General features: G+C 32.6%; 1 protein-coding gene across 1 annotated transcript in view; it reads left to right on the forward strand.

Moving 5' to 3' along the window:
- The window catches only part of LOC127548252 (disintegrin and metalloproteinase domain-containing protein 32-like), a 103,983-nt gene extending 80,462 nt beyond the window's left edge, over positions 1–23,521 (forward strand). Inside the window, exons 14-21 of the mRNA XM_051975562.1 lie at positions 2,209–2,404; positions 9,538–9,646; positions 10,207–10,390; positions 11,774–11,860; positions 13,966–14,074; positions 18,108–18,270; positions 22,839–22,877; positions 23,344–23,521. Of these exons, the coding sequence (XP_051831522.1) occupies positions 2,209–2,404; positions 9,538–9,646; positions 10,207–10,390; positions 11,774–11,860; positions 13,966–14,074; positions 18,108–18,270; positions 22,839–22,877; positions 23,344–23,359 (903 nt within the window). The 3' untranslated portion in view covers positions 23,360–23,521. The remainder of the gene's footprint in view (positions 1–2,208; positions 2,405–9,537; positions 9,647–10,206; positions 10,391–11,773; positions 11,861–13,965; positions 14,075–18,107; positions 18,271–22,838; positions 22,878–23,343) is intronic.
- The last annotated feature ends 830 nt before the right edge of the window (positions 23,522–24,351 follow it).

Below are 24,351 nucleotides of genomic sequence, written 5' to 3' on the forward strand. Positions count from 1 at the left end.
TTTCAATTGCTTCATTATTTTCCTGTGTTTTTAAGCTTAGATCATCAAACTATTGGTTATTCTAAGTTTTATCCTCAGCCCCACTATTATTTATAATACATTTATTCAATTTTCTCTTGCATTTTGTTGGATCCAGAATAGTTTTGTGTTATTAAAATTTACTTTCCTTTGTGCTTAAAAGTTTTCTGGTCACTTGAAGAATTTGTTTTTGAGTTGAATTGTTAAATTTAACCATGTTGCATCTTGCTGTCTGCAACCCTCTTTTTTTTTTTTTTTTTCCACCCATGGAAGGTATCTGTGAATCCTTTTATATGGCATTCATTTCTGTGTTCAGAAGTCCTGAGCAGTTTGCTTGTATTGTGGTATTTGGGGTTTTGATTTGTTCTTTAGGGAGATTTATTTTCTCAATTGTTATGTATTATTTGAATTGAGAGTGTACTTTTTCTTACTGTTTGTTGTTGCCTTTTGCTTCACTTTTTTCTAGATTGTCTTTCACTTTTATATAGTTTCATTCCTAATCAGTTGTCCTTTATTATGTTCCTTTGTTTGTCGAAACTTGTCACTGCCAATTCCAATTGACTTGTGATAGAAAATGCCATCTACATCCAGAGAGAACTATGAAGACTGGGGATCAGAGCATAGTATTTTCATCCTCTTTGTGTATTGCTGTTTCCTTTTTTCTTTCTTTCTTGTTTTTCCCCCCTTTGATCTGTTTTTTTCTTTCATAGCAAGATGAATATAAAAATATGTTTTAAAAAATTGTACATGTTTAACTTATATTGGATTGCTTGCTGTCTTGGGAAGGAAGGGTCGGAAAGACAGAGAAAAAGTGGAAAACAAGGATTTGCAAAGGGCAATATTGAAAACTGTCTTTGTATTTGGAAAAATAAATACCACTTAAATAAAGGCAACAATTGTACTACCCTTTCTGCAGGGTTGTAAACAAAAAGAGAGAGAGATGTGCCATTGTAAATTTTCTATTTTGCCAGTTATTTCTGCTGTGCAGGCCATAAATTCTGTTGTTATAATTCTGATTCTTTTTAAACCATTCAAGAACATTATTTTATGATTTCATGGTATTGTCTAAATCCATCTATCAAGTATTAAATCACATTCGTTTGTGTTTTTTTGGTATTCATAGATGTCTGAAGTTGTTTACTTGATCTGGAGGCCATATTTCCTTCAATTATCAATGTTTTCCCTGTTGGTTTATCTGTATATGACAACTCAATAATTCAGCTGGCTACTGATGAACTATACTATAGTTGTTGTAGTGGGAATACTAAATGTGTGTGTATGTGGTTTGATGCAATGAATATTTTGGCAACAAAATTGACAGTATTTGGTGACTTATTAGATGTGTAGATTAAAGGCGAGGAGGGAATGAAAAATGATGTATCTAAGATTATAAACACAAATAACTAGAAGAATAGTGACATTGTTGGCTGAGTTCATAAAATCAAGAAGAGGAACACCTTTTGGCGGGATGGAATGGTAAATTAAGTTTTGAATGTGTTGAATTGTGGATACAATTTCATATTAAGTAAAGAGGTCTACTAGATAATTGAGAAGATGAATAAAGTTCTAAAGAGACCAGGATTAAATATGTAGATTTAGGAGTCTTCTGCAGAGAAGGTGTTAGTTGAAACCAAAAAAGGTGGATAAAATCACTGAAAGAAGGCATATGCAAAGAAGAGTGTTAAAAATAGATTGCTAGAGAATATTTATATTTAGAAGGTAAGAGAAGAAATCATAACGCTTGCCTTCTTTTGGCTTACTATATATTCCTCCTTCACTGCTTCATATTTCCTATCCCTTTCATCTCAAAATTTAATTCTGAAAATTCTCAACTTATTTTCATTTCAAGGTATGGTTTGAAACATGTTTATAAGTTTTAGCTCATTTACCCAAAGAAAAATTTGTTACTATTACCAAATTACAAAGAAAAGTTGTGAAGTTTTACTGCTTGCCATCTAGGGGAGGGGGTGGAGGGAGGGAGGGGGGGGGAAAATCGGAACAGAAACGAGTGCAAGGGATAATGTTGTAAAAAAAAATTACCCTGGCATGGATTCTGTCAATATAAAGTAATTATTAAATAAAAATTAAAAAAAAAGAAAAGTTGTGAAGTTTTGAAGTAGAAAATTTGGTAAGTTTATGTACACAGTAATTTTCTTATTTTTCCCTTATTCTTCATATGCTATTTACCAGTTTAATAGAGGGAATTTATGTAGACCTGCATATGATGAACTTTGTGATTTTCCTGAGAAATGTAATGGCAGTTCTACAGAATGCCCAAAGGATTTAAAGGCCAGGGATGGAAGTTTATGTGCTGATGGTACGAGTTTATGTTTTGGTGGAATGTGCCAGAACCCTGATATCCGATGTCAGCGTTTATATGGAAGAGGTAGGATATTTGTGTATACTTTGATTACTGTTATCAACACTAAAAAGTAAAACAGGAACTTGATTTTAAAATTGTAATAATTTTTTTAAAAATTACTATAAGTCGTAAATAGATAGCTTGCCATAGTGAAAACAGAATTAGCTGTTAGTCTCTCACCTATAAAATGCCTCAAACTACATTCATTAGATATTTTGCTTCAAATAATAATAATGATGATACTAGTAGCTTTAGGGATAGGTGATATAGACGGGTCACCCTTTTTTGATTCTATATTTGAAGAGCCCATAAGGGATATATTCTTTGGGAAAGAATTTAGGTGAATTATGTGACCAATGAAGCTTAAACCAGAGATGTAGATCCAGACGTGGCTAAGATGATGGTACCATTATAGACTTGAATGGCTTGTCCTCACACTGACTCTTGCTTAATTCATAAAATCTTTAAAAAGTCTTGGTCATCTCAGGCTTGACCTTGTGCTTTATGACTGTTTTGTGACTGTTTTCTGGCTCCCTCTTGGGAGGGAGCAGGTTTCCCCTGTTGATCCTAGCTTTCTGCAATTGAGTTCTGAGTGTAGGTGTGTAGCTGACAATAAGTAAGTCTTTTTCTGTGAATCCTGCAGGACAGCCAAAGACACAGGAGAAAAAACAACCACTTAATAAGTTTAGGTACTGAGAATAACTTAAAAAATAATAGGCAGTGTGGAAGAGGAGGAATTTATGACCAAAGAAGAACTAGAGGTCATTATTGATCACAAAATAGAAAATTTTGATTATATCAAATTGAAAAGTTTTTGTACAAATAAAGCTAATGCAGACAAGATTAGAAGGGAAGCAATAAACTGGAAAAACATTTTTACAGTCAAAGGTTCTGATAAAGGCTTTATTTCTAAACTATATAGAGAATTGTCACTAATTTATAAGAAATCAAGCCATTCTCCGATCGATAAATGGTCAAAGGATATGAACAGACAATTCTTAGACGAAGAAATTGAAACTATTTCTAGCCATAGGAAAAGATGCTCCAAGTCATTATTAATCAGAGAAATGCAAATTAAGACAACTCTGAGATACCACTATACACCTGTCAGACTGGCTAGAATGACAGGGAAATTTAATGAGGAATGTTGGGGGGGATGTGGGAAAACAGGGACACTAATACATTGTTGGTGGAATTGTGAATACATCCAGCCATTCTGAAGAGTGATTTGGAACTATGCTCAAAAAGTTATCAAATTGTGCATACCCTTTCATCCAGTAGTGTTACTATTGGGTTTATATCCCAAAGAGATCTTAAAGAAGGGAAAGGGACCTGTATGTGCAAGAATGTTTGTGGCAACCCTCTTTATAGTGGCCAGAAATGGGAAACTGAGTGGATGCCCATCAATTGGAGAATGGCTGAATAAATTATGGTATATGAATGTTATGGAATATTATTGTTCTGTAAAAAAAAAAATGACCAATAGCATTATTTCAGAAAGGCCTGGAGAGACTTACATGAACTGATGCTGAGTGAAATGAGCAGGACCAGGAGATCATTATACACGTCAACAACAATATTATATGATGATCAATTCTGATGGACATGGCCCTCTTCAACAATGAGATGAACCAAATCAGTTCCAATAGAATAGTAATGAATTGAACCAGCTACACCCAGCGAAATAATTCTGGGAAATGAGTGTGAACCATTACATAGCATTTCCAATCCCTCTATTTTTGTCTGCTTGCATTTTTGATTTTCTTCACAGGTTAATTGTACTCTATTTCAACGTCCAATTATTTTTGTACAGCAAAATAACTGTATGGACATGTATACATATATTCTATGCTTTAACATTCATAACATGTGTTGGTCAACCTGCAATCTTGGGGAAGGAGTAGGAGCAAGGAGGGGAAAAATTGTAACAAAAGGTTTTGTAATTATCAATGCTAAAAAAAATTACCCATGCATATATCTTGTAAATAAAAAGCTATAATAAAAAAAATTAGGCAGTTTAAGCAAAGTTTCAGGCAAAGTTTTCAAGGAAAGGGATAAAAGGAAAAGAAGATTTGACATCCAACTCAAGTATACACACTATCACAGAATATAACTTCTTGTTATATTCTGCATTGGGCAGAAAGGGGGTAATCCGTTAGGAAGGGTTATTCCTGCTGGGACAGAGGATATGGTCCTGGTGGAAGGGAAGGGGTGCTCCAGTGTGAATGGGCACTCCTGCTAGATAGAGAAGAGGGAAGTGTTCTTCTGAAAGTGAGGTTCTTATACTATAATTTTGTGCTTGATGCTAGCTGAATTGTCTATCAGGAGTCTGGGCAAACTATTATTTGGGAGATTTATTGTCAAAAAGGCAAAACAAATTGGTGGTAGACAAACTATTAGAGAGTTTGCATTATCAGTGAGAAAAACAAGCTGCCACTAGACAAAATATTACTTGGAAGACACATATGTAACAGTATTTTCCATGTTCTATTAGCTTATAGACTCCCTTAAAGGTCTCAAAACCATCAAGTTTAATCTTGTAATGTGATAAGTGAAAGGAAGAAACAAAGATTTGATCTTCTGAGCATATTGATTTTTAAAGAAATGTATTTCCAATAGATAGGTCCCAGGCTTCCTTAGCTTAGGTCTAGACCCTGAAGACAGGGAGAGACAAACTTTTATACATTTCTAATTGGAGGAAAAGTAGGACTTTCCAAGTTGGGAGGGGAGAGTGAACAGTTACAATTCCCTCAATTCAAAAAAAGAGGTGTCCCACTTCTCTCAAGTGTCTGTGAACATTGCAAACTAAGGGTGGTATTAATGTATGGTAATGATATCATATAATTATATATTATATAGGTTCACCCAAAGACAGCAAAGAAAGGGAACTACACAGGCACCTTGTTGGGGGAAAGATTTTTCTTAAGGTTTGTGGTCCAATGTCCCGGTGTACAAACTATTGATACTACTTTCCTATTGGTGATGATTGTGATAATTGTCACATGATACCCTTGCAATGTGATTACAGGATATACTAACCTGCTCATTATTCTAGTAAGATCCATGATTAATTATTTCAGTGGGGCTCAGGGCTGGAGGCAACAATTAGAATCCCAACAATTACTATTTTATAATATTGTTTGAGATTACATAGAGGTAGGCCACATTCTATGCATTTTTTTCATCAGCTTCTCTTTTGTTCTTCCAGATGAATTATATTGTTATTTTTTCTAGCTCAATAAAATAATTTTTGGTAGCACAATTTTTATGACACTGAATAAATTAATATAGGCAAAATTGTAATTTTATTATATTGGCTTGGACTACTCATGAGCATATTGATATTTTTCCAATTGTTCAGGTCTGATTATTTGTGTGAAAAGTGTTTTATGATTGTGCTTATATATGATTGTGTTTATATATTTCTTGGTTTGTCTTGGCAATAGACTCTTGAGTATTTTATATTGTCTATAGGTGTTTTAAGTAGAATTTCTTTTTTTTTCTCTTGCTTTTGGGTTTTATTGGTAATATATAGAAATGCTAATAACTTATATGAGTTATATTATGAAACTTTGCTAAAGATTTTTTAGTTGATTCTCTAGGATTCTACATGTCATCTATAAAAAGTAGTAGTTTTGTTTCCTCATTCCTGTTAGGATCCATTCAATTTCTTTTTCCTCTCTTAGAATTATATTTTAATACACTATTAAATGAGAGTGGTGATAGGGGCATCCTAGTTTCACCTCTGATTTTATTGGGAAAGCTTCCAGCTTAACCCCAGTATAGATAATACTTGCTGAGTGTTTTAGATAGATACTGTTGTTTGTCCTTTGGAAGTAAGGACCATAACATCAGGGAGGTGATATCATGACAAGCAAGTGAACTAGATTTGAGTGAGTGAGGGCTCACTTCTCTCCTTCTTACTCTATTGGCAAAATATAGATCATAAGGACAACAGGAGATCACCCCAGATGCAATGAGAAGGCCTTTTTTAAATTAGCTTTTTATATACAAAACATATGCAGGGGTAATTTTTCAACATTGACCCTTGCAAAACTTCTGTTTCAATTTTTACCCTCCTTCCCTCCATCCTCTCCCCTAGATGGCAGGTAATCCCATACATATTAAATATGTTAAAGTATATGTTAAATACAATATATGGTATATATATATATATATATATATACAGTTATCTTGTTGCACAAGAAAGATTGGATTTAGAAAGAAGATAAAAATAACCTGAGAAGAAAAAAACAAAAATCCAAGCAAACAATAACAGAGTGGAAATGTTATGTTGTGGTCCATACTCATTTCCCAGTGCTCTTTCTCTCGATGTAGCTAGTTCTGTTCATCAGATCAATTAGAACAATTAGAAATGATTTGGATCCTCTCATTGTTGAAGATAGCCATATCCATCAGAATTGATCATCATGTAGTATTGTTGTTGAAGTGTATAATGATCTCCTGACTCTGCTCATTTCATTTAGCATCAGTTCATGTAAGTCTCTCCAGGCCTCTCTGAAATCGTCCTGGTGGTCATTATAGAACAATAATATTTCATAAAATCCATATACCCCAATTTATTCAGCCATTCTCCAATTGGTGGGCATCCTTTCAATTTCCAATTTCTATCTACTACGAAAAGGGCTGTCACAAACATTTTTGCATATATGGGTCCCTGGGAAAGGCCTTTTTCAACTAAGAACTTTTAATAGGTCTCAGTTTGACTGAGGCAAGGCCTAATTACTGATTAAGAAATGAGGTAGACTTTCCCAATTGATAAATAGTCAAAGGATATGAAAAGACAATTTTCAGAAGAAGAAATTAAAGCAATTTCTAGTCATATGAAAAAATGCTCTAAATCACTATTGATTAGAGAAATAAGAAATGCAAATTAAGACAACTCTGAGATAGGAATCACTTCATATTTCTCAGATTAACTAAGATGACAGGAAAAGATAATGATATATTGGAGGAGATGTGGGAAAACTTGAATGTATTGTTGGTGGAGTTGTAAATTGATCCAATCATTCTGGAGAGTAAAAGACCTGAGTCTGTATCCCAAAGGGAACTTAAAAAAGGGAAAGGGACCCAAATGTGCAAAAATGTTTGTGGCAGCCCTTTTTGTAGTGGTAAAGAACTGGAAATTGAATAGATGCACATCACTTGGGGAATGTTTAAATAAGTTATGGTATATGAATGATGTGGAATATTATTGTTCTGTAAGAAAGAACCAACAGGATGATTTTAGAGTATCCTGGAGAGACTTACAGGAACTGATGCTAAGTGAAGTGAGTAGAAACAAGAGAACATTGTACATGGCAACAACAAGATTGTATGATGATCAATTCTGATGGACATGACTCTTTTCAATAATGAGGTGATTCCTACACACCTGTCAGATTGGCTAGAGTGACAGGGAAAGATAATGTGGAATGTTGGGGGGGATGTGGGAAAACAGGGACACTGATACATTGTTGGTGGAATTGTGAACACATCTAGCCATTCTGGAGAGCAATTTGGAACTATGCTCAAAAAGTTATCAAACTGTGCATACCCTTTGATCCAGCAGTGTCTCTACTGGGCTTATACCCCAAAGAGATACTAAAGAAGGGAAAGGGACCTGTATGTGCCAAAATGTTTGTGGCAGCCCTGTTTGTAGTGGCCAGAAACTGGAAATTGAATGGATACCTATCAATTGGAGAATGGTTGAGTAAATTGTGGTATATGAATGTTACGGAATATTATTGTTCTGTAAGGAATGACCAGCAGGATGAATACAGAGAGGACTGGCGAGACTTACATGAACTGATGCTAAGTGAAATGAGCAGAACCAGGAGATCATTATATACCTCAACAATGATACTGTTTGAGGATGTATTCTGATGAAAGTGGATCTCTTCGATAAAGAGAGCTAATTCAGTTTCAATTGATCAAAGATGGGCAGAAGCAGGTATACCCAAAGAAAGAACACTGGGAGATGAATATAAACTGCTTGCATTTTTGTTTTTCTTCCCGGATTATTTATACCTTCTGAATTCAATTCTCCTTGTGCAATAAGAACACTGTTCAGTTCTGCACACATATATTGTATCTAGGATATACTGTAACCTATTCAACATGTAAAGGACTGCTTGCCATCTGGGGGAGGGGGTGGAGGGAGGAAGGGGAAAAATCGGAACAGAAGTGAATGCAAGGGATAATGTTGTAAAAAATTACCCTGGCATGTGTTCTATCAATAAAAAGTAATTTAAAAAAATAATGAGGTGATTCAGGTCAGTTCCAATGGTCTTGTGATAAGAGCCAAAGAGAGGAATGTGGGAGCTGAATGTGGATCACAACATAATATTTTCATCATTTTTGTTGTTTGTTTGAAGAAGTGATGGATAATAGGTAAAATGAGATCTTTTTGACATGCCAATATGAAAATTTCTTTTATTTGATTGTGCATATTCATTTTCACCTTTTCTCATAGGGTTTGAAAAGAAGTAGACAAAAATAATTGCTGATTAAAAAATGTCATAGAGAAGATCCCAAAGCATAAATATCTCTTAACATACATTACAAGAAAGTGAACCAATATTGGCATTATGAAATATAGAACCATCTGGAATCCCCAGAGAAAATGGAAAAATGATAAAAACATTCCAGAATGGTTCAGAGAGAAATGAAATTCATTAGAAACTAGGAAATGCCAGAATAAAGATAATTTGTATATAATAATTAAGGCCTTAAATCACCAACTTCTTCTGCTTGGTTGGAAAATTTCTTTCAACAGGTTCTATTTCATTTTTAAGTGTATTTCATTATTTGGAGTTGCCCTTTGTAGCTTCAGGAAGACATTTTCAATTTGGTGACATTCCATCTAAGAACCTTGTTATTTTAAGACTAAAACTGAATGATCATCAAACCAAAACTGAATGATCAGCTTTGAGTCAAATTGGAATCATCAATAGAGACAGAATGCATGGTATTATATTATGAAATAACAGGTGATAATTAGATACATTCTTCCCATTCATACTTCTAGAAAGATCTTTAGTTATATCAGTCATGGTTCACATCACAAATATGGACAGATAAATGGAAAGCATAGTATAAGTGAGAAAGAAAAGCCTTGGTTATCCAATTTTATTTCCAATTTATTTAATTCCCAGATTCCAGGAATGGTCCCTTTGCTTGCTATGAAGAAATCAATAGTCAGCAAGACAGGTTTGGGAATTGTGGCCGGCAAGGAGAATATAGATTTAAATTCTGTAACTGGAGGTATGTTTTGAAAATATTTATTTTGATAAATAGAAGGAGCAGTGATTTCTTCAGTGAGAATGATATCTCTGCAGCAGCCCAAGAATATAGCCCAGGATTTTAGGGTAGTATGTTTTGTAGCTAATATTCTTATGATGTCATCTCAAAATGTATTTGTTTTAAGCTGATTGTGTCTACCCACTGACTACTAAAAAGGTAGGTAAGTATCCTAGTGCATGCTTGTGAACTATAAATTTAGAAAGATAAACCCACAGGTTCTTCCTTAGGTGGGTCCTTCTTCCTTTTTCCAGAGGTCACACTCTCTTAGAGTTATCTATTCTGTAAATCTACCAAGTTCGGCCAAAGCCTTCTTTAAACTTTATGCAAGGGTCACTTAGTGACTAGTTCTGTCAGGTTTCACTGATTAATGTTTTCATAGCTTTCTACTTTACTTAATATTTTCTTGGCTCTGTTGTCTGTCCCCCCTCACATTGTTTGACTTCATCAAATAGTGTCATTAGAAATCAGATGATCAGACTTTTCCCACTATGTGTTTAACAATTTCTTTTTTACATTTGTAGGAATCTTCTTTGTGGCAAGTTAATTTGTACATATCCATATCGAAAACCATATGTTCGAGAAAATGTTGCTGTGATATATAGTTTTGTGCTAAACACTGTATGTATAAGTTTAGATCACAAGTTTAAGCTAAATACTCCAGATCCAATGTTGATAGGAAATGGAAGTCCATGTGATGTGAAAAAGGTAAATAATTAATATCTTTTTAGGAAAATAATTACATATTTGTTTCCTATTAAAACATAAAAGTTCATATTTCTTTTTTTCAATATAAAATATGAGAGGGCAAACAGCATTTCCTAAAGAATACCCAGAAATGCGGCTACCAATCTTTCTTACTTTATTTCTTCTGTAGTTCATTATATAACTCTGTTGAAAAGCAGCCTTCTCTAAACCACACCTTAAGCCTTAGAACTGCCCACCACTCAAAGGTTCCTAGGATGATTCTAGGTGAGGTATATTTTCATTTTGAAAGTCACTTATTCAGGACAGCACTATTAGAATTTACACATGTACACAAAATTGTAGTATAAATCATAGAAGTCCAAATCTTGTGAAAATGAAATATAATTCTGCCTTTGATTTTAGGAGGCTGTAGAATTTAAAATTTATTTATTAAACTCAACTCATAGTTGAGAACCAGGATAACTCAAAGTTGGGACTTAGAGAACATAGGCTATGACTACTAGATACTACATTGAGGTACTGAGTTTTTAAAGCTCAGGAAATCCTGTTTCTGGCATGCTGTGGTTGAGTTGGAAATTATGGTAATAATTTTAAAAATATGCTTTTTGGTTTGTAAAGTATCTTTGCATGTACTTCTCTTTAATCCTAATAATACTCAGTGGGAGTGATATTATTAGATAGTATTATCATCCCCATATTTTACAAAATAGGAATGGGGGAAAAGGAGAAGGGAATAAGTATTTACATAATGCCTCCTATGTATTTGACACTGTTTTAAGCTCTTTGTAAATGTTATCTCATTTGATTCTCACCACAAACCTGTGAGATAGGTGCTATTATTATCCCCATTTTATAATTGAGAAAATTGGAGCAACCAGAGGTTGAGTTGACTTACTCAGAGTCCCATTAAAAAGGCCAGATCTGAAGGCAAATCTCTACTCCTGAGTCCAGGCTCAGTATTTTATGCATGACATCCTTCCCCCTCCCTTTGATGGGATTGGAAATAAGACAGACATGGGAATAGGAAGTGTCAAAGAGAGAAATTATCTTGTCTGTAGTCACAAAGCTAATAAAATGGCAATCCAATTTAGGTCTTCTGATGATAAATAGTTTAGTCCTCTTTTCATGTCATCATTACAAAAATTATCTGAACTATTGTTCAGTGTTACAATAGAGGTTGTCATGTCTTGAAATTTCTAATTAAATAGATATAGGGACTATATTCATGTCCTGTCTTTGTAATACCTAAATGTTTATGTCAACATATATTTATATTTTATCCCAAATTCTGATTATTCTTTAAGCCTTGATTTGTTTTGTACAAAAGTTGAATAGAAAGTTCAGATGTCTTGGCCCACCTAATATGGATTCTTTTTTTTTTAGTTTTGTTTTAATTCTGAGTGTGTATATTTGAATAGACTCGTAGGTGAAGCAGCTGCTTGTGCAGAGACGCAATGCAGTGGTCATGGAGTAAGTAACATCATTTTAATTCATTAGCATCATTTGGAATCCTATAATTTATGATTTAGGTACTTCCTTTAATCACCTTCATTTTAAATATTTACAAATATCATTTACGAATTTATAGTATGTTAAACAGGTAAAGCTAGTTTAGGTGAAAGTTTAGTATAAGCCCATGTATTTGTGTAATTCATTGATTTCTAAAGGGTACAGAATCGGCTCCCATGAACTTCCTGACATAGATTAGAATGCTCTTTACCATAGGATATGTCTTTGGCCACAGACAGAAATGTCCTAGAGCCAATTTGAACTAGCCCTTGAGGGACTATTATGAATTTTTCAGTAAGAGCACTTAGTTCAGAAATTATCTTAGGCTCCTGAGGAAATTGAATCAAAACACAGACTGCCATAATATTGACAATACATAGAGTTGTGTTGCTTAATTATGCCTATGAGTTTCAAAGTTTTTTGAAATTTTTTTTTAAGTTGGGGAAAAGATTCTGTTGGGTGGGAGGATCATGGCTACTGATTCCAAGAAAAGAAAAAAGATTAAGGAAAAGAAAGTCATTAAATATTTATAAAAAATGAACAGAAGAAAAACAAAAAATCTGAAGGAATACACAAAGAAAGAGAAAAACTTTGAATTTGAAACATGAATTAAAATGCAAGTTGTTGGCAATGAAGCTTCATAGTTTCATATACAATTGTTTTGTTCTATTCTTCCTTGTATATGGGAATGCTCATGTTTGTTGTAGTTTGTCAAGTTCAGAATAACCAAATAGAATTTTATATACATGGAGAGATGTTTTTATATATATATATATATATATATATGTATATGTGTGTGTGTGTGTGTGTATGTGTGTGTGTGTATGCGTGTATGTATGTATATATGTCTGCAAATGTTGTGTATCCTAAGCATGGATTACAGACTGTGAAATGTCCAGAGACAGGAGATGTTGTATGCAAGGAACATAAAGATGGTGTATACTAAACCTGAAGAAGTCATTTGAAGCCAAATTAAGACAGACATTAAGTAGTAAAGAACAGAGTTTTTATTTTACTCTAGAGGAAACAGGACAAGATATTGTCAAACTTTTTTTTTTTTTTATAAATGCTATAAAAGAGTAAAAGAAAATTTTTGGTAAAGTTGTTCAACAGATTTTTGCTGTTTATTGTGACAAAATTTTCTGAATGAAAAGATACAGTTGCCAATCACTAATCAATAATGTAAAGATAGAGACTGCAGTTTATAGTACTCATAGTGTGGGCTACATAAAAGGGCCAGAAAGCCCAGAGCATCAATTGCAGCACCCATAAATGGAATGTGAATACATAAACAGGATGGCAGCAATGGAATTTTACAGAAAGTAGATGATAATAGCAAAATTGTAACCCTTGTTATTTTTTTGTTACTGAAATCTTGTTTGACATTCAAAAACCTTTCTTAACATGTCCTCCTATCTTTCCAGTTATCCTCACACTCCTCTAACCCTGTCATGTACTCTGGAATCCAGTGACCCTGGTCTCTTTGCTATTTCTCACAGAAGATACTCAATTTCAAAATCCATGTATTTTCAATGACTATCTCCCATGTCTGCAATGCTTCCTTTCATCTTTAATTTTGGTTTTCGTAAATCTTAGTTGAAATCTCACCTTTTGAAAGATTCCTTTCCCGGTCCCCCTTAATGTTTTTCCTCTGAACTTATTTCCAATTTATTCTATATTTAATATATGTTACACATAGATATTTGTTTTTATGTTGTCCCCCTTTTAAGAATGTGATCTCTTTGAGGGCAAATTCTAATTTTGTTTTTCCTTATTCAGTGCTTAGCACAATTCCTGTTGCTTGTTGACTTGTTGACCTGTTGATGGGACTTAAATAACCATTTAGTCAAAAGGCCAAAACTATTTAGAAAAATGGTTGATGATCATTAATTGACCTTGAAGAAGTTCTTTAGTTTTTGTCAGTTTTGTTATGATAAATATGATATATATATATATATATATTAAAGTGCTATTGTAATTAAGTGTATAAAAGAAAATATGCACGCAGAACATTTATCCAAATAATCATTTATGATATTCATAATTTTCATATTTTTTTATCTTAGGCATGCACTAATGAAGTTGATCTATGCATGTGCCATTTAGGATATTTCTACTCAAATTGCAGTGCAAGGAGAAGTAGAATTATTAAAGATTTTGTAAAGTGGATAAGAGGTTAGTATCCATAATACAGCCTATAAATAAATGAGCAGAGGCATAGAATAGAATTTTTTTTTCCTTTATCATCAGCAGGAAAGGAATGCAGGGCACTTAGACTTTTATGTAATTAAAAAAAGAAAAGAAAACTAGATAGTTAATTACTTTAGGAAAATATACCATTGCATCTTCCTGGTGGGGACTGGCATCAACTTGAGTGTACTTAATCTTGGCTCTAGTGGCACAGAATTCCTGGTGATGGAGCAATGCCAGTGTGCAATAAGGACAATAAAGAAAGTGATAAAGGGGGGTATGGTGTCTGATATGGAAGCCCAGAGTCTTGATATGGGCTTTCACCTTAAGCTGCTTAAAACCAGACTTACAATAACTTCTGGGACATTTCAAACTATTCCACCTGTATCTTGCCCATTTCCTCATCGATCTCCCATCAGTCTTTGGACTCTGTCCCCTGACATCTTGAGCTTTAATTAGAAAGATTTCATTTTGTTTTTCCTGGAATCAGACATTATCAAATCATGCTAATGCACTTATTGCTCTTTTTTTCACCCCTCCTCCAATGCTGCTTTCTAGCTTCCCTTTATGTATTTTCTTTACTCTGACTGCTAGCTCCTTGATGTTTGTATTTGTATTTGTATCCTCAGGCCTTAGTTTAGTGCCTGTCCCATTATAAATGCTTAATAAATATCTGTTAATTCATCTAGCTACCCATCTTTCCATTCATCAATTTTTTCATCCATTCATCCATCCTTGTATCCATTCAAACATGTCTTTATTTATACCTTTAATTCATTCCTCTTCTCTGGATTTCATATTGCCTTTTGGGTCAGTTATTTTAATGAGGCACTCAGAGGGTTTGTTTCATATTCAGTGATATAATGCTAAATTTGGAGTAGGAAAACCTGGATTTAAAACACACCTCAATTTCTTACTAGCTATGTGGGACTTAGCAAATTATTCACCCCCTCTGAGTCTCATTTTTGTCATTTGTAAAATGGGTTTAATAGCACCCACTTCATAGTGTTGCAAAATAATGCATGTTAAATGCTTTTCAAAATATAGATGCTTTTCAATGTGAGATATTATGACAAGATATTATATGTGAGATATTATATGACAAACTATCTTAGATTTAGCCACTTAGTATGTGTGACTGAGGTTTTTGTCATCTTTTTTTCCCCTGAATATCCATAACAGAACTTTGGCCACTGACACTTTCCTTATCAACCTTTAAGTATGGGGGAACTGTAAAGAGCTTGGTATAGGAAGGTCCACAGTTATAGGAAATGATGCTATACATAGGGCAGCAGAAACACCCCATTCCCATAATGATGATTTCAGTTCTGCTGGGGAAGCTTTGTGCCAACTTCATTTGCTAGCGTTAGGTAACACAATAAATGATATTGGTATTTTTGGGTCATGTGAGTTGATGAGTTACTCTCAAAGGTATATCAAAGAACCAAGAATAAGTGGCATTTGTTGTAGGTAAATTAAGGGGAATCATTATTTATTGGGAAGTTCCTTACAATGGAAGAATATAGCCTCCTCCTAGGAAATTGTGTTTTAAGACAGAATTTTTGTTTTGCATCGTGGTAAGTTTGTTACGAAATATTGTAATCTTTAAAATAGTTAGTTAAAGTAACTAGCTAGGTAGATATAGCAGAGCATTCATGAAGCCTTTGCTTCGTTCCACACCTGATGCTAAGCACTGGAAGTACAAAGACAAGGGTAAAAATACAGTTCCAATTGTCAAGGAGCTTGCATTCTGCTAGAGAAGAATTTGTCAAAGAAAAGTGTTGCATGGAGATGGGAAGGAGAAGACAAAATGCTACTGGGAGCCGGAGTTCAGTCAGGGGAGCAGAAGTACTGTCAGATGGAAAGGCAGAGAAGAGAGGAGTGAGTCTGAAAACCTTCCCATTGTCCCACACAATACACCTCATTGCTTCCCTGAACATACTTATATAGTGCTTTGCAAATTTTAAAATACTTTGTAAATGTAAATTACTATTTTTAAATAGTATTTTATTTTTCCAAACATATGCAAGGATAGTTTTAAGCTCTGCACAAAACTTGTGATAAATTATTATTATTAATAATAGTGAATACAAAGTGGATCTGGAAATCTTTCCTGGGAGGAGTCTAATTAATGAACCTCCCCAAGGTATCTTTGAGACAATTATATTCTTGCTTCAGTCTGATACAATGGATATATTCCCAGAACGTCAGGATCTTGGCTCGTAATCAAGTCAAAAACATTTTCACCTTAACTGCAACTCAAAATGTATACCTTTATACTTCATTCTATGCCAATACAACACCTCTTTCAGGAGATAGATAGCAAAGTTCATCACTAGTCTTCTGGAATAGTTGTAAGACACTGTATTTATAACATACTACCATGGTTCTTATAGCCAGAAAGCCAACTATGTTACTCCTCAGCCAGGATTCTTAGATTTTAGGCATATACTCTGTACCATATTAAAGAAAGGACCACTTATTCTTATATATATGTTCATATATATATATATATATATTAACAGAAGAGTTTTATAAATTTTTAGAAGGTTTTTTGTGTCTGTTAAAATTATCATGCAGTTATCTGGTCTGTTATGCGCATAGTTTTTTGCAAATAGACAAAACTCTGTATTCTTTGCATACATCCAACCTAGTCATAGAATATAACCTTTTAAAATGTTATTGCAGGTGCTTTTCTAAAATTTTAGTTAATTTTTTGTGTTAATGTTCAGAAATAGTCATCAGGGTTTTGCCTTTCTTTGGGATAGGCTCATTTATTGCATCAAAAGTATTTAAAAGGATCCCTTCTTTTCCTGCATTTACAAATAGATTATATAAATTGGAATTACTCTTTTAATGTAATAGAATTCACTTGTGAAATCATCTGATTTTTTTTTCCTTTTGGGAATTCATTTAGTTCAATTTTCTTTTTCTTAAAATATCCATATTACCAGAAAAATTAGAATATTTAAATATTGTAAGAAAAAGAAAATTCTAGTTTTTCTGGTAATATGGATATTTTATATTTTTGCAAATGTGTATAAATTTAATTTGATATTAGTCCTAGTGGCATTAAGTTAGGCAATATAGTGTTTAGATCTTTAATTCTGAATTCCTACTTTTAATTTTTATGATTTTATTTTTTCTTTTAAAAAATGAGACCAATTTTCTAATTAATTAGTTAGAAAGAAACAATTCTTAGTTCAAAGTTTTTTTTTCCCTTTCTATTTGGTTACCATTGTCTTTAATTTTCCAAATTTCTAATATTTTAATATTAGTATTTTATTTTATTTTTCTATTTTGCTGTATTCCTTTTAGTTGTACTCTCAATTCTTATTTTTCTTTCTTTCTTGTGTTCATGAAATCATTTAGGTGTGAAAAATTTCTCCATATCTCTTTGAATTACTGTCTCATCATTGTCATTTTCTTTAAAGAAGTTTTTCTACTATTGCTATGATTTGATTCATTAAGAATAAATTATATAGTATTCAATTATTTTGATCTTTTCTTCACTTCTCTTGTGCTATGTAAGCTTTACTTTTATTTTTTTTCTGAAGATTATATCTTTATATAGATTGCTATTTGTATGGGTGACAGAGAAGTTAGGAAACGTTATGAAATGTTTAACTTTTCTTATTTATATTTTTGTTTTATTTGTCTGGGTCTGAAAGGGCCCTACATTGGAATCCCCAGGATTATAGTTTAACTTTTTTTCTCTGCAATCTGATTAGCTCTTTCTCTAAGTATTTAGATGTTATGCCATTTAACGCACATATATAAAAATTGATATTGATTCATTATCTATGGTGCTTTCCCTCCTTTCTTTGCATTTTCAGGACTTGGCAAAACATTTGGCATATAATAAACATTCAATAAATGTTGACTCACTCGATTGTTGCTTTTAAATCTAATGTTTTTGTTTACTATAGCCTTGTTTGAAAAAAAATTATTATTAAAACTATTATTCATTTTAGCTGGTTTTTATGTCATTCATTTCTTGCTGTGTTTTTATTTTTAGAACATGTCCTGTATGACTATAGAGCTGCTGAGCATCCTAAGAAGAACTGGCTGCTTATAAGTTTTTACATTTCTCTACCTATTTTTTTCATTATAACCATAATAATTCTCAAATGGAAATCTCTGAAAGAATGCTTATTGCCGGAGGAATCTCCAATTACTGAGTAAATTGAATTTGTGTATTTTTTAAGCACTAGGTGTGAACCTATCTCAGTTGTTCACAAGGTATAAAAAAGGTCTAGAGCATCTCCACTGAATCAATCAATCACTCATTTGTAATTAATCAATCTCAAATTTTTAGCCTTTAGAAGGAGGGGAAAGACCTTGATCAATTTAAATATCTCTGAAAACCATCTATTTAAATATCTTTGAAAATCATTGGATAGAGTGATGTTACAAGAGAAATTTGCTCAGATTAAAGATCTTGATTATACCCAGATTAAAGATCTTGATTATATACTCTGTGGGGTATGGCTATAAAACCACTGGGATTGGTATAAAACTTCAGATATTATAACCAAAAAAGATTGTAAAAAAAAATCCCATATACTATTTTTTGAAAGCTAGTTAGAATGGAAAATTTGAATGTCTGGAGGCTTAATGATAGAAGCCTTTCATGAGTTCTGGAGGAAAAAATGCTCATGCTAGGAGAGCATCTCAGTCTCATAAATAATAAAATAGATTATATTTTAATAGGCAGAAAAGGACTGTGAGAGTAATTTCTGAATTAGTATTTGGCTTAAATGATTGATTTATTAGAATGAAGATTTTAGATTTGGTACAAACTAGAAGAACAAAAATGAGAAGATATATGGAAAGAAATTGAGGCAACTTCAAATTGATCTATTTAATAAGGTATTGACTGAAAAATGAAAAAAACAAGTAGAAAAGAGCAGATAAAAGAATATCATTTCTTGGGGAAGTTTACCTGATACGGGGTATTGGTCATAATGAAGAGATTAGAGGAGACTAGAAACAGAGATTGATTCAAATACAAAAGTTACTTTATCCATTATTGAATCTCCTTATCAGGTTAGAACTATGTCAGACAAAACATAAACTCACTTGTAAAGTATTCCATGCAACATGATGTGAGCAATATCACTTCACAAGATAATAACAATGGAGAGAAAATCATATTTGAAGAAAGCCTTTTGAGCAACTTACCTAAGCCAAATCATCCTAAAGATAGAAAGTATAAAATTGGAAAAAGGACAAAAAAATGGAAAAAAATTGAAGTTTGTAGGAATTTCTGCAATAATTGAAGTTTGTAGGAATTTCTGCAATAAAATCTAAAAGGATAAATAATAAAGGATAATAGAGGCTTGGGAAAAATCTCAAATATTATAAAAAATGACAAAAATATCAGTAGCTACTAATCATTATTCCCATGTCCACAAAGTATTTTTTCATTTTGTGAACTATTAAAGTGTTAGAAGGCAAAAAAAAGAATTTAAAAAATTATTTTCTGCAGAATGCCATTTTGGTAGTTTCAAAATTATTGAATTTTATAGAAATTTATAGAGATCGTAAGATCACAGCGTTATATATTTTTTGTGGACTTAAAAAAAACATTATTTCATGGACAAGATATTATCTTAAAGGCTGTTCTCCATTAAGGTGTCTTCTACAAAGATCCATAATCATAGTATATTCCTTAAAACATATTATTACTGAGATAGCTCAGATAGTCTTCTGATTATAATCTTATAACATCAAGTAAAGCACAAAACAAAAAAATGCTCATCAAATGTATTTGCTATCATCACATAAACTATTGTTCAAATTAAAGAATTTGGATCTTCATAAAGGATTCCTTATAAATGTTAAGGATTAACATGCAGATAACATTGTATTACTACATCAAATGATAAAATTTTGTAATGCTTCCTAAAATAATTTTGATGGTTCAAAAGAATTCAGCCTGACTAGAATTGAAATCCAAGTGAAGGAAAAATATGTATTATGTTGTTACATAGACAACCCACCGTAACTATATCTTGGACAGATATTTTTTGAGGGATGATCTAAGTCCTGAGTTGAACATAAGAAGGGGAGTTGCCTGGATTTATTTTGGAAAACTGTACAGTGCAAAAAGGGGTAGTATTTCATAGTGGATAGAATAGTAAACTTGGAGTAAGGAAAATGGGTAAAAATCTCTTCCTAGACATGAACAGCAGTACTCTCACAGGGTTATTGTGGGAAGCAAATGAGATAACATGCAAAGTAGTTTGTAAAACAGTGCTATGTTTAAAAAAAATCATTGATTTTATAACTTGATATTCTCTATTAGTAAGGTCTGAGATTTTTTTCACACACATTTAGTCTTATTACCTTCTGTGAATCAGTCCCTCAACATCTAGTTGTGTCGCTCTTTCCTCTGACTATCTTGAATATAAGAAATTACTAAAAGTAGTAGTCACTGCATTTCATGCATATGCTGGGAATAAGTATGGGATGATTATAATCTCTTTAAAAATTTTGTTATTTTTTTTCTTGGGTAAAATAGGTCTCCAGTACTTTAGTAAAACTCTCTGAATAGTGTCAAAATTCATAAATTTCTCCAGTTTTTCTTCCATCTGACCTTATGGATAAAAGATTAATTGAATTTTAATTTGTGATACCTTTTACATAAGTGGGAACCAGAAATACAAATACTGATTAAATCCCTGAGTAATGTGATAGTTATAAATTCAGTGCTGTACATAAAGTATCCAAAGCTAACCAGAATGAAGGAGTTTAATTTGGTTATCCCAAAGTTCCAAGGCATTCTAGTTCCTGATGTTCTTCCAAGTCTGAAGAAGTCAAGCCAGTATCTTGGAGTACAGATAACCATCCAAGAATATAGAAAGAATTGCGTGTAATCCAGCAAAAGAACTGCCAGAAGGCAGAGGCATTACTTCTGGAAGCAAACATACATGCATATAGTTGTACAATCATCAGACCAGAAAAAAGAAATGAATTGGAATCAGTGAATCAAATTAACAAAAAACATTATGCATCTGCTTAAAACAAAAAATTCCCTTGACCCTAGTCAAGTCATAGCCCTTTTCAGCTTCAGTTAACTCTTTTATGAAATAATAGCACATAATAGGCTCATGAGGATCAAATTAGATAATATATATAAAGCACTTTACAGACTTTAAAAGCCCTATGTAAATGTTAGATATTATCTCTGAAACAAAGGCCCATTTTTTTAGTATCAATATTCTTTTGATATGTGGTTATGAGTTATTTTAATACTAGAATGTCCAGAAATCATCCAGAGAAAAGTGTATGATAGAAGGCTAGAGAATTTCTAACTAGATTACATTGAAGAGGTAATTAGATGTCATTAGATAGATAGATGGAAATGAGGGCACAAATTAGTCATATAGCAAAAGAGCAAAGAAGGTTAAGTAATGGGTTGCCTATGCTCCATTGGTATTTAATAAATATCAAGAGAGAAGCCTTCAGAAAGTTGGGTGGACAACCTAGGGATAAATTAGAACATGGACAAAGAATCACAAGAATGAAGAGACATGGACAGTTTGCAATTTGCATCTTTGTAGGAATAATGCAAAATTATGAAAACAGAGGTTGGACTTTAAAAATGAGATACTTCTAATCTAGCCAATGAATTGACATAATATGGAGAAGCAAACTTAATATCTAATTCTAACAAAGTTACATTGATATCTAATTCTAAATGAACCAAAAGAAATAAGGAAATTGGAAATAGTAGGATGCATCATTGTTCAGGCAAAGAAATTTGATGGAGTTGATTTCAATGTGCACCCAAGGGAAACAATACACAATAGACTTCATGGTACATTTGGTCATCTTAAAAAGCACAAGCAAAATTTAGAACACAAATATTATTGTAATTTATTTGCCAAAATTTTGCAGAGAAATGACAAAAAGAGATTTTATGACAAACTTGACAAGATTTTGTAAAATATATCACTAATGAAATCTAGTGACTTCCTTGAAATAGTGGAGAATGATGGAAAAAAATTGTTTGAAAGGGATATAAATGAATAAGTGAATTGGGATATATGAGTATAATAAAATATTGTACAATACCAATAAATACAAATAATTCAAAGAAATTTTGGAATAACCAAAGTTTCATTTAACCATTAGTATGAACTAATATGAAGGTGAACAGATACAAGAGAATAGTACACAAAATGTATACAATGACGTTTAAAAAAAAACCCTACTGATTTAGTGAATCATATTCAGGTAAAGATGTTGATGAGAAAAAAATATAGGTCATCTACCAACCGAAGAGGGATAAATTTCATTTAAAATAAACCATGAACAATATTTATGAACAAGGTCTTTGAAGTCAATGCTTTCTTATACTCTGAATCTTCAGTTAATAAAAACATAATCTTATGATAGTTGTGTGCTCTTCCTCCTTAAAAATGTATGTCATTAGGAATATTTATGGCCTTGCTTTTTAGTGAATCCTGTGAAGTCATTTCTAAAGACTTAGAAAGGTGGCCAAAGAAAAAAAGAGTGACTTGATTCTTCCGATCCTGATTTGCCACAAATATAATTTTTGATAAGGGGAGAAAATTGTTTGAAAGTTGAGTTTGGAGAAAATTGTTTGAAAGTTGAGTTTGTCAGCAATGTGTTTTAAATGAGATATTTGGGAAAACTGATCTTCCAAATAAAGTTTTGTAGATATTATATAGCCTTGGCATAATTGCTAATTTAAAACAATATTTTTACTTTTACATAGGTCTGGATCAGAAAGTACATATTCGTATAGCAGTAGCAGGTAAGTATATCTAAGATATTTAACCATATTTTAAAAAAACATATGAAATGCATTATTCCATCCCATAATTCTTTGATAACCACACCCTGACTAGATGAAAATGCTCTCTCCTTATTCAAATTTAATTAGAATATTTTGTCCTGCATTGTATTATACTTTTATATATAGTTTTATCCATCCCAGTAGAATATAAAATCCTTGAGAATAAAAATTTTTATCTATTTTTCTTTCTTAGCCCTAATGCCTAGTACATGACAATAACTAAATATATTGAACTGATTTTATAATTCACATATATCTGAGTTTGAAAAAGTATATTTAGTTTTAGATTTTCTAAGGTAACTATTTTATAGTTGAAGGAAAAGGAGTCATCTCTCGTATGACACCAAATTGTTCTGGCTATATTATATCAGTTCATAGTAATCACATTAAAAAGTAATGTTGAGCATTACTCTTTGTTTTACAGTGAACATAGTACCTAAGATGCCAAAAGTAAAAGTCTGGAGAAAATAAATTACAATTCACTGCATCAGAAATCAGACTAATAGAACTCTCACAGGAAAAATATTCTACTCTCACATTCCCCCTTTTCCTTGCCAATCGATGGTTTGCCACTTTTGAGGATATTAATATTTTTTAGAGTAAACTATTTTTGGAACCATTATAAATTCTGTCTAACATTTCTTTACTTTTTCATGGCAATTTGATAATTCTCTGATAATGTTGGGCTAGGATTGAATAGAAAGGAAAATTTAGAGTGATACTGCACTTAGTGTCCTAAGTATTCATTGATCATAATTAAGTGACTCATAGTCTAGAAACTACCTCTTTAATAATATAATGGATTAGATTTTTAAAATGAACTTGGAGAAAGAGGGAGGTCCAAGGAAAGATGCCTTATTTAGGGCTAAAGACATTTGATATTACAGATTTATCAGTGTTTATAGAATTTAGATATGTCAGAAGCATGATACTGGATAAGAAGCCCCTGAAAGGGTCTTTGTCCTTCAATAGGAAGAAATATAATGCCACACTAGATAGCAGGGTAATAATAATGATGTAATGGCAGAGAAATTGAGGCAAGATAGAGATTAGAGAGTTTTTAATATTTTATTTGAAAGGGAGAGATTTACTGGGACCAAATGGATCCATGATTTGTTCCCAGGGCTGAATGAGACTATCGTCTCCAAGAATCCAGCATCCAGCCGAGAATGTGAGTTCTCAATGACATATTTATACACAATAGCTAAACGAAGGCAGGGGATGGAGTCCAAACTCTGATGAGCAGGAATCTCCAGACAGGAACCATTAATCTGTTTCTAACAGTTTGGGCAGTAGGACCATAAATTCTAACAAACTGGGGGTAAGAAAGTGTCTGAGCTAAAGACAAAAGTCTGGGCTCCCCCTTTTTGAATTTACACATTGACTATAACTTTAGAGTAAATAGCCCTGAGTTATATCAGTCTTAATGAAC

Source organism: Antechinus flavipes, chromosome 2, assembly GCF_016432865.1.
Source record: "Antechinus flavipes isolate AdamAnt ecotype Samford, QLD, Australia chromosome 2, AdamAnt_v2, whole genome shotgun sequence".
NCBI classification, from domain to species: Eukaryota; Metazoa; Chordata; class Mammalia; order Dasyuromorphia; family Dasyuridae; genus Antechinus; species Antechinus flavipes.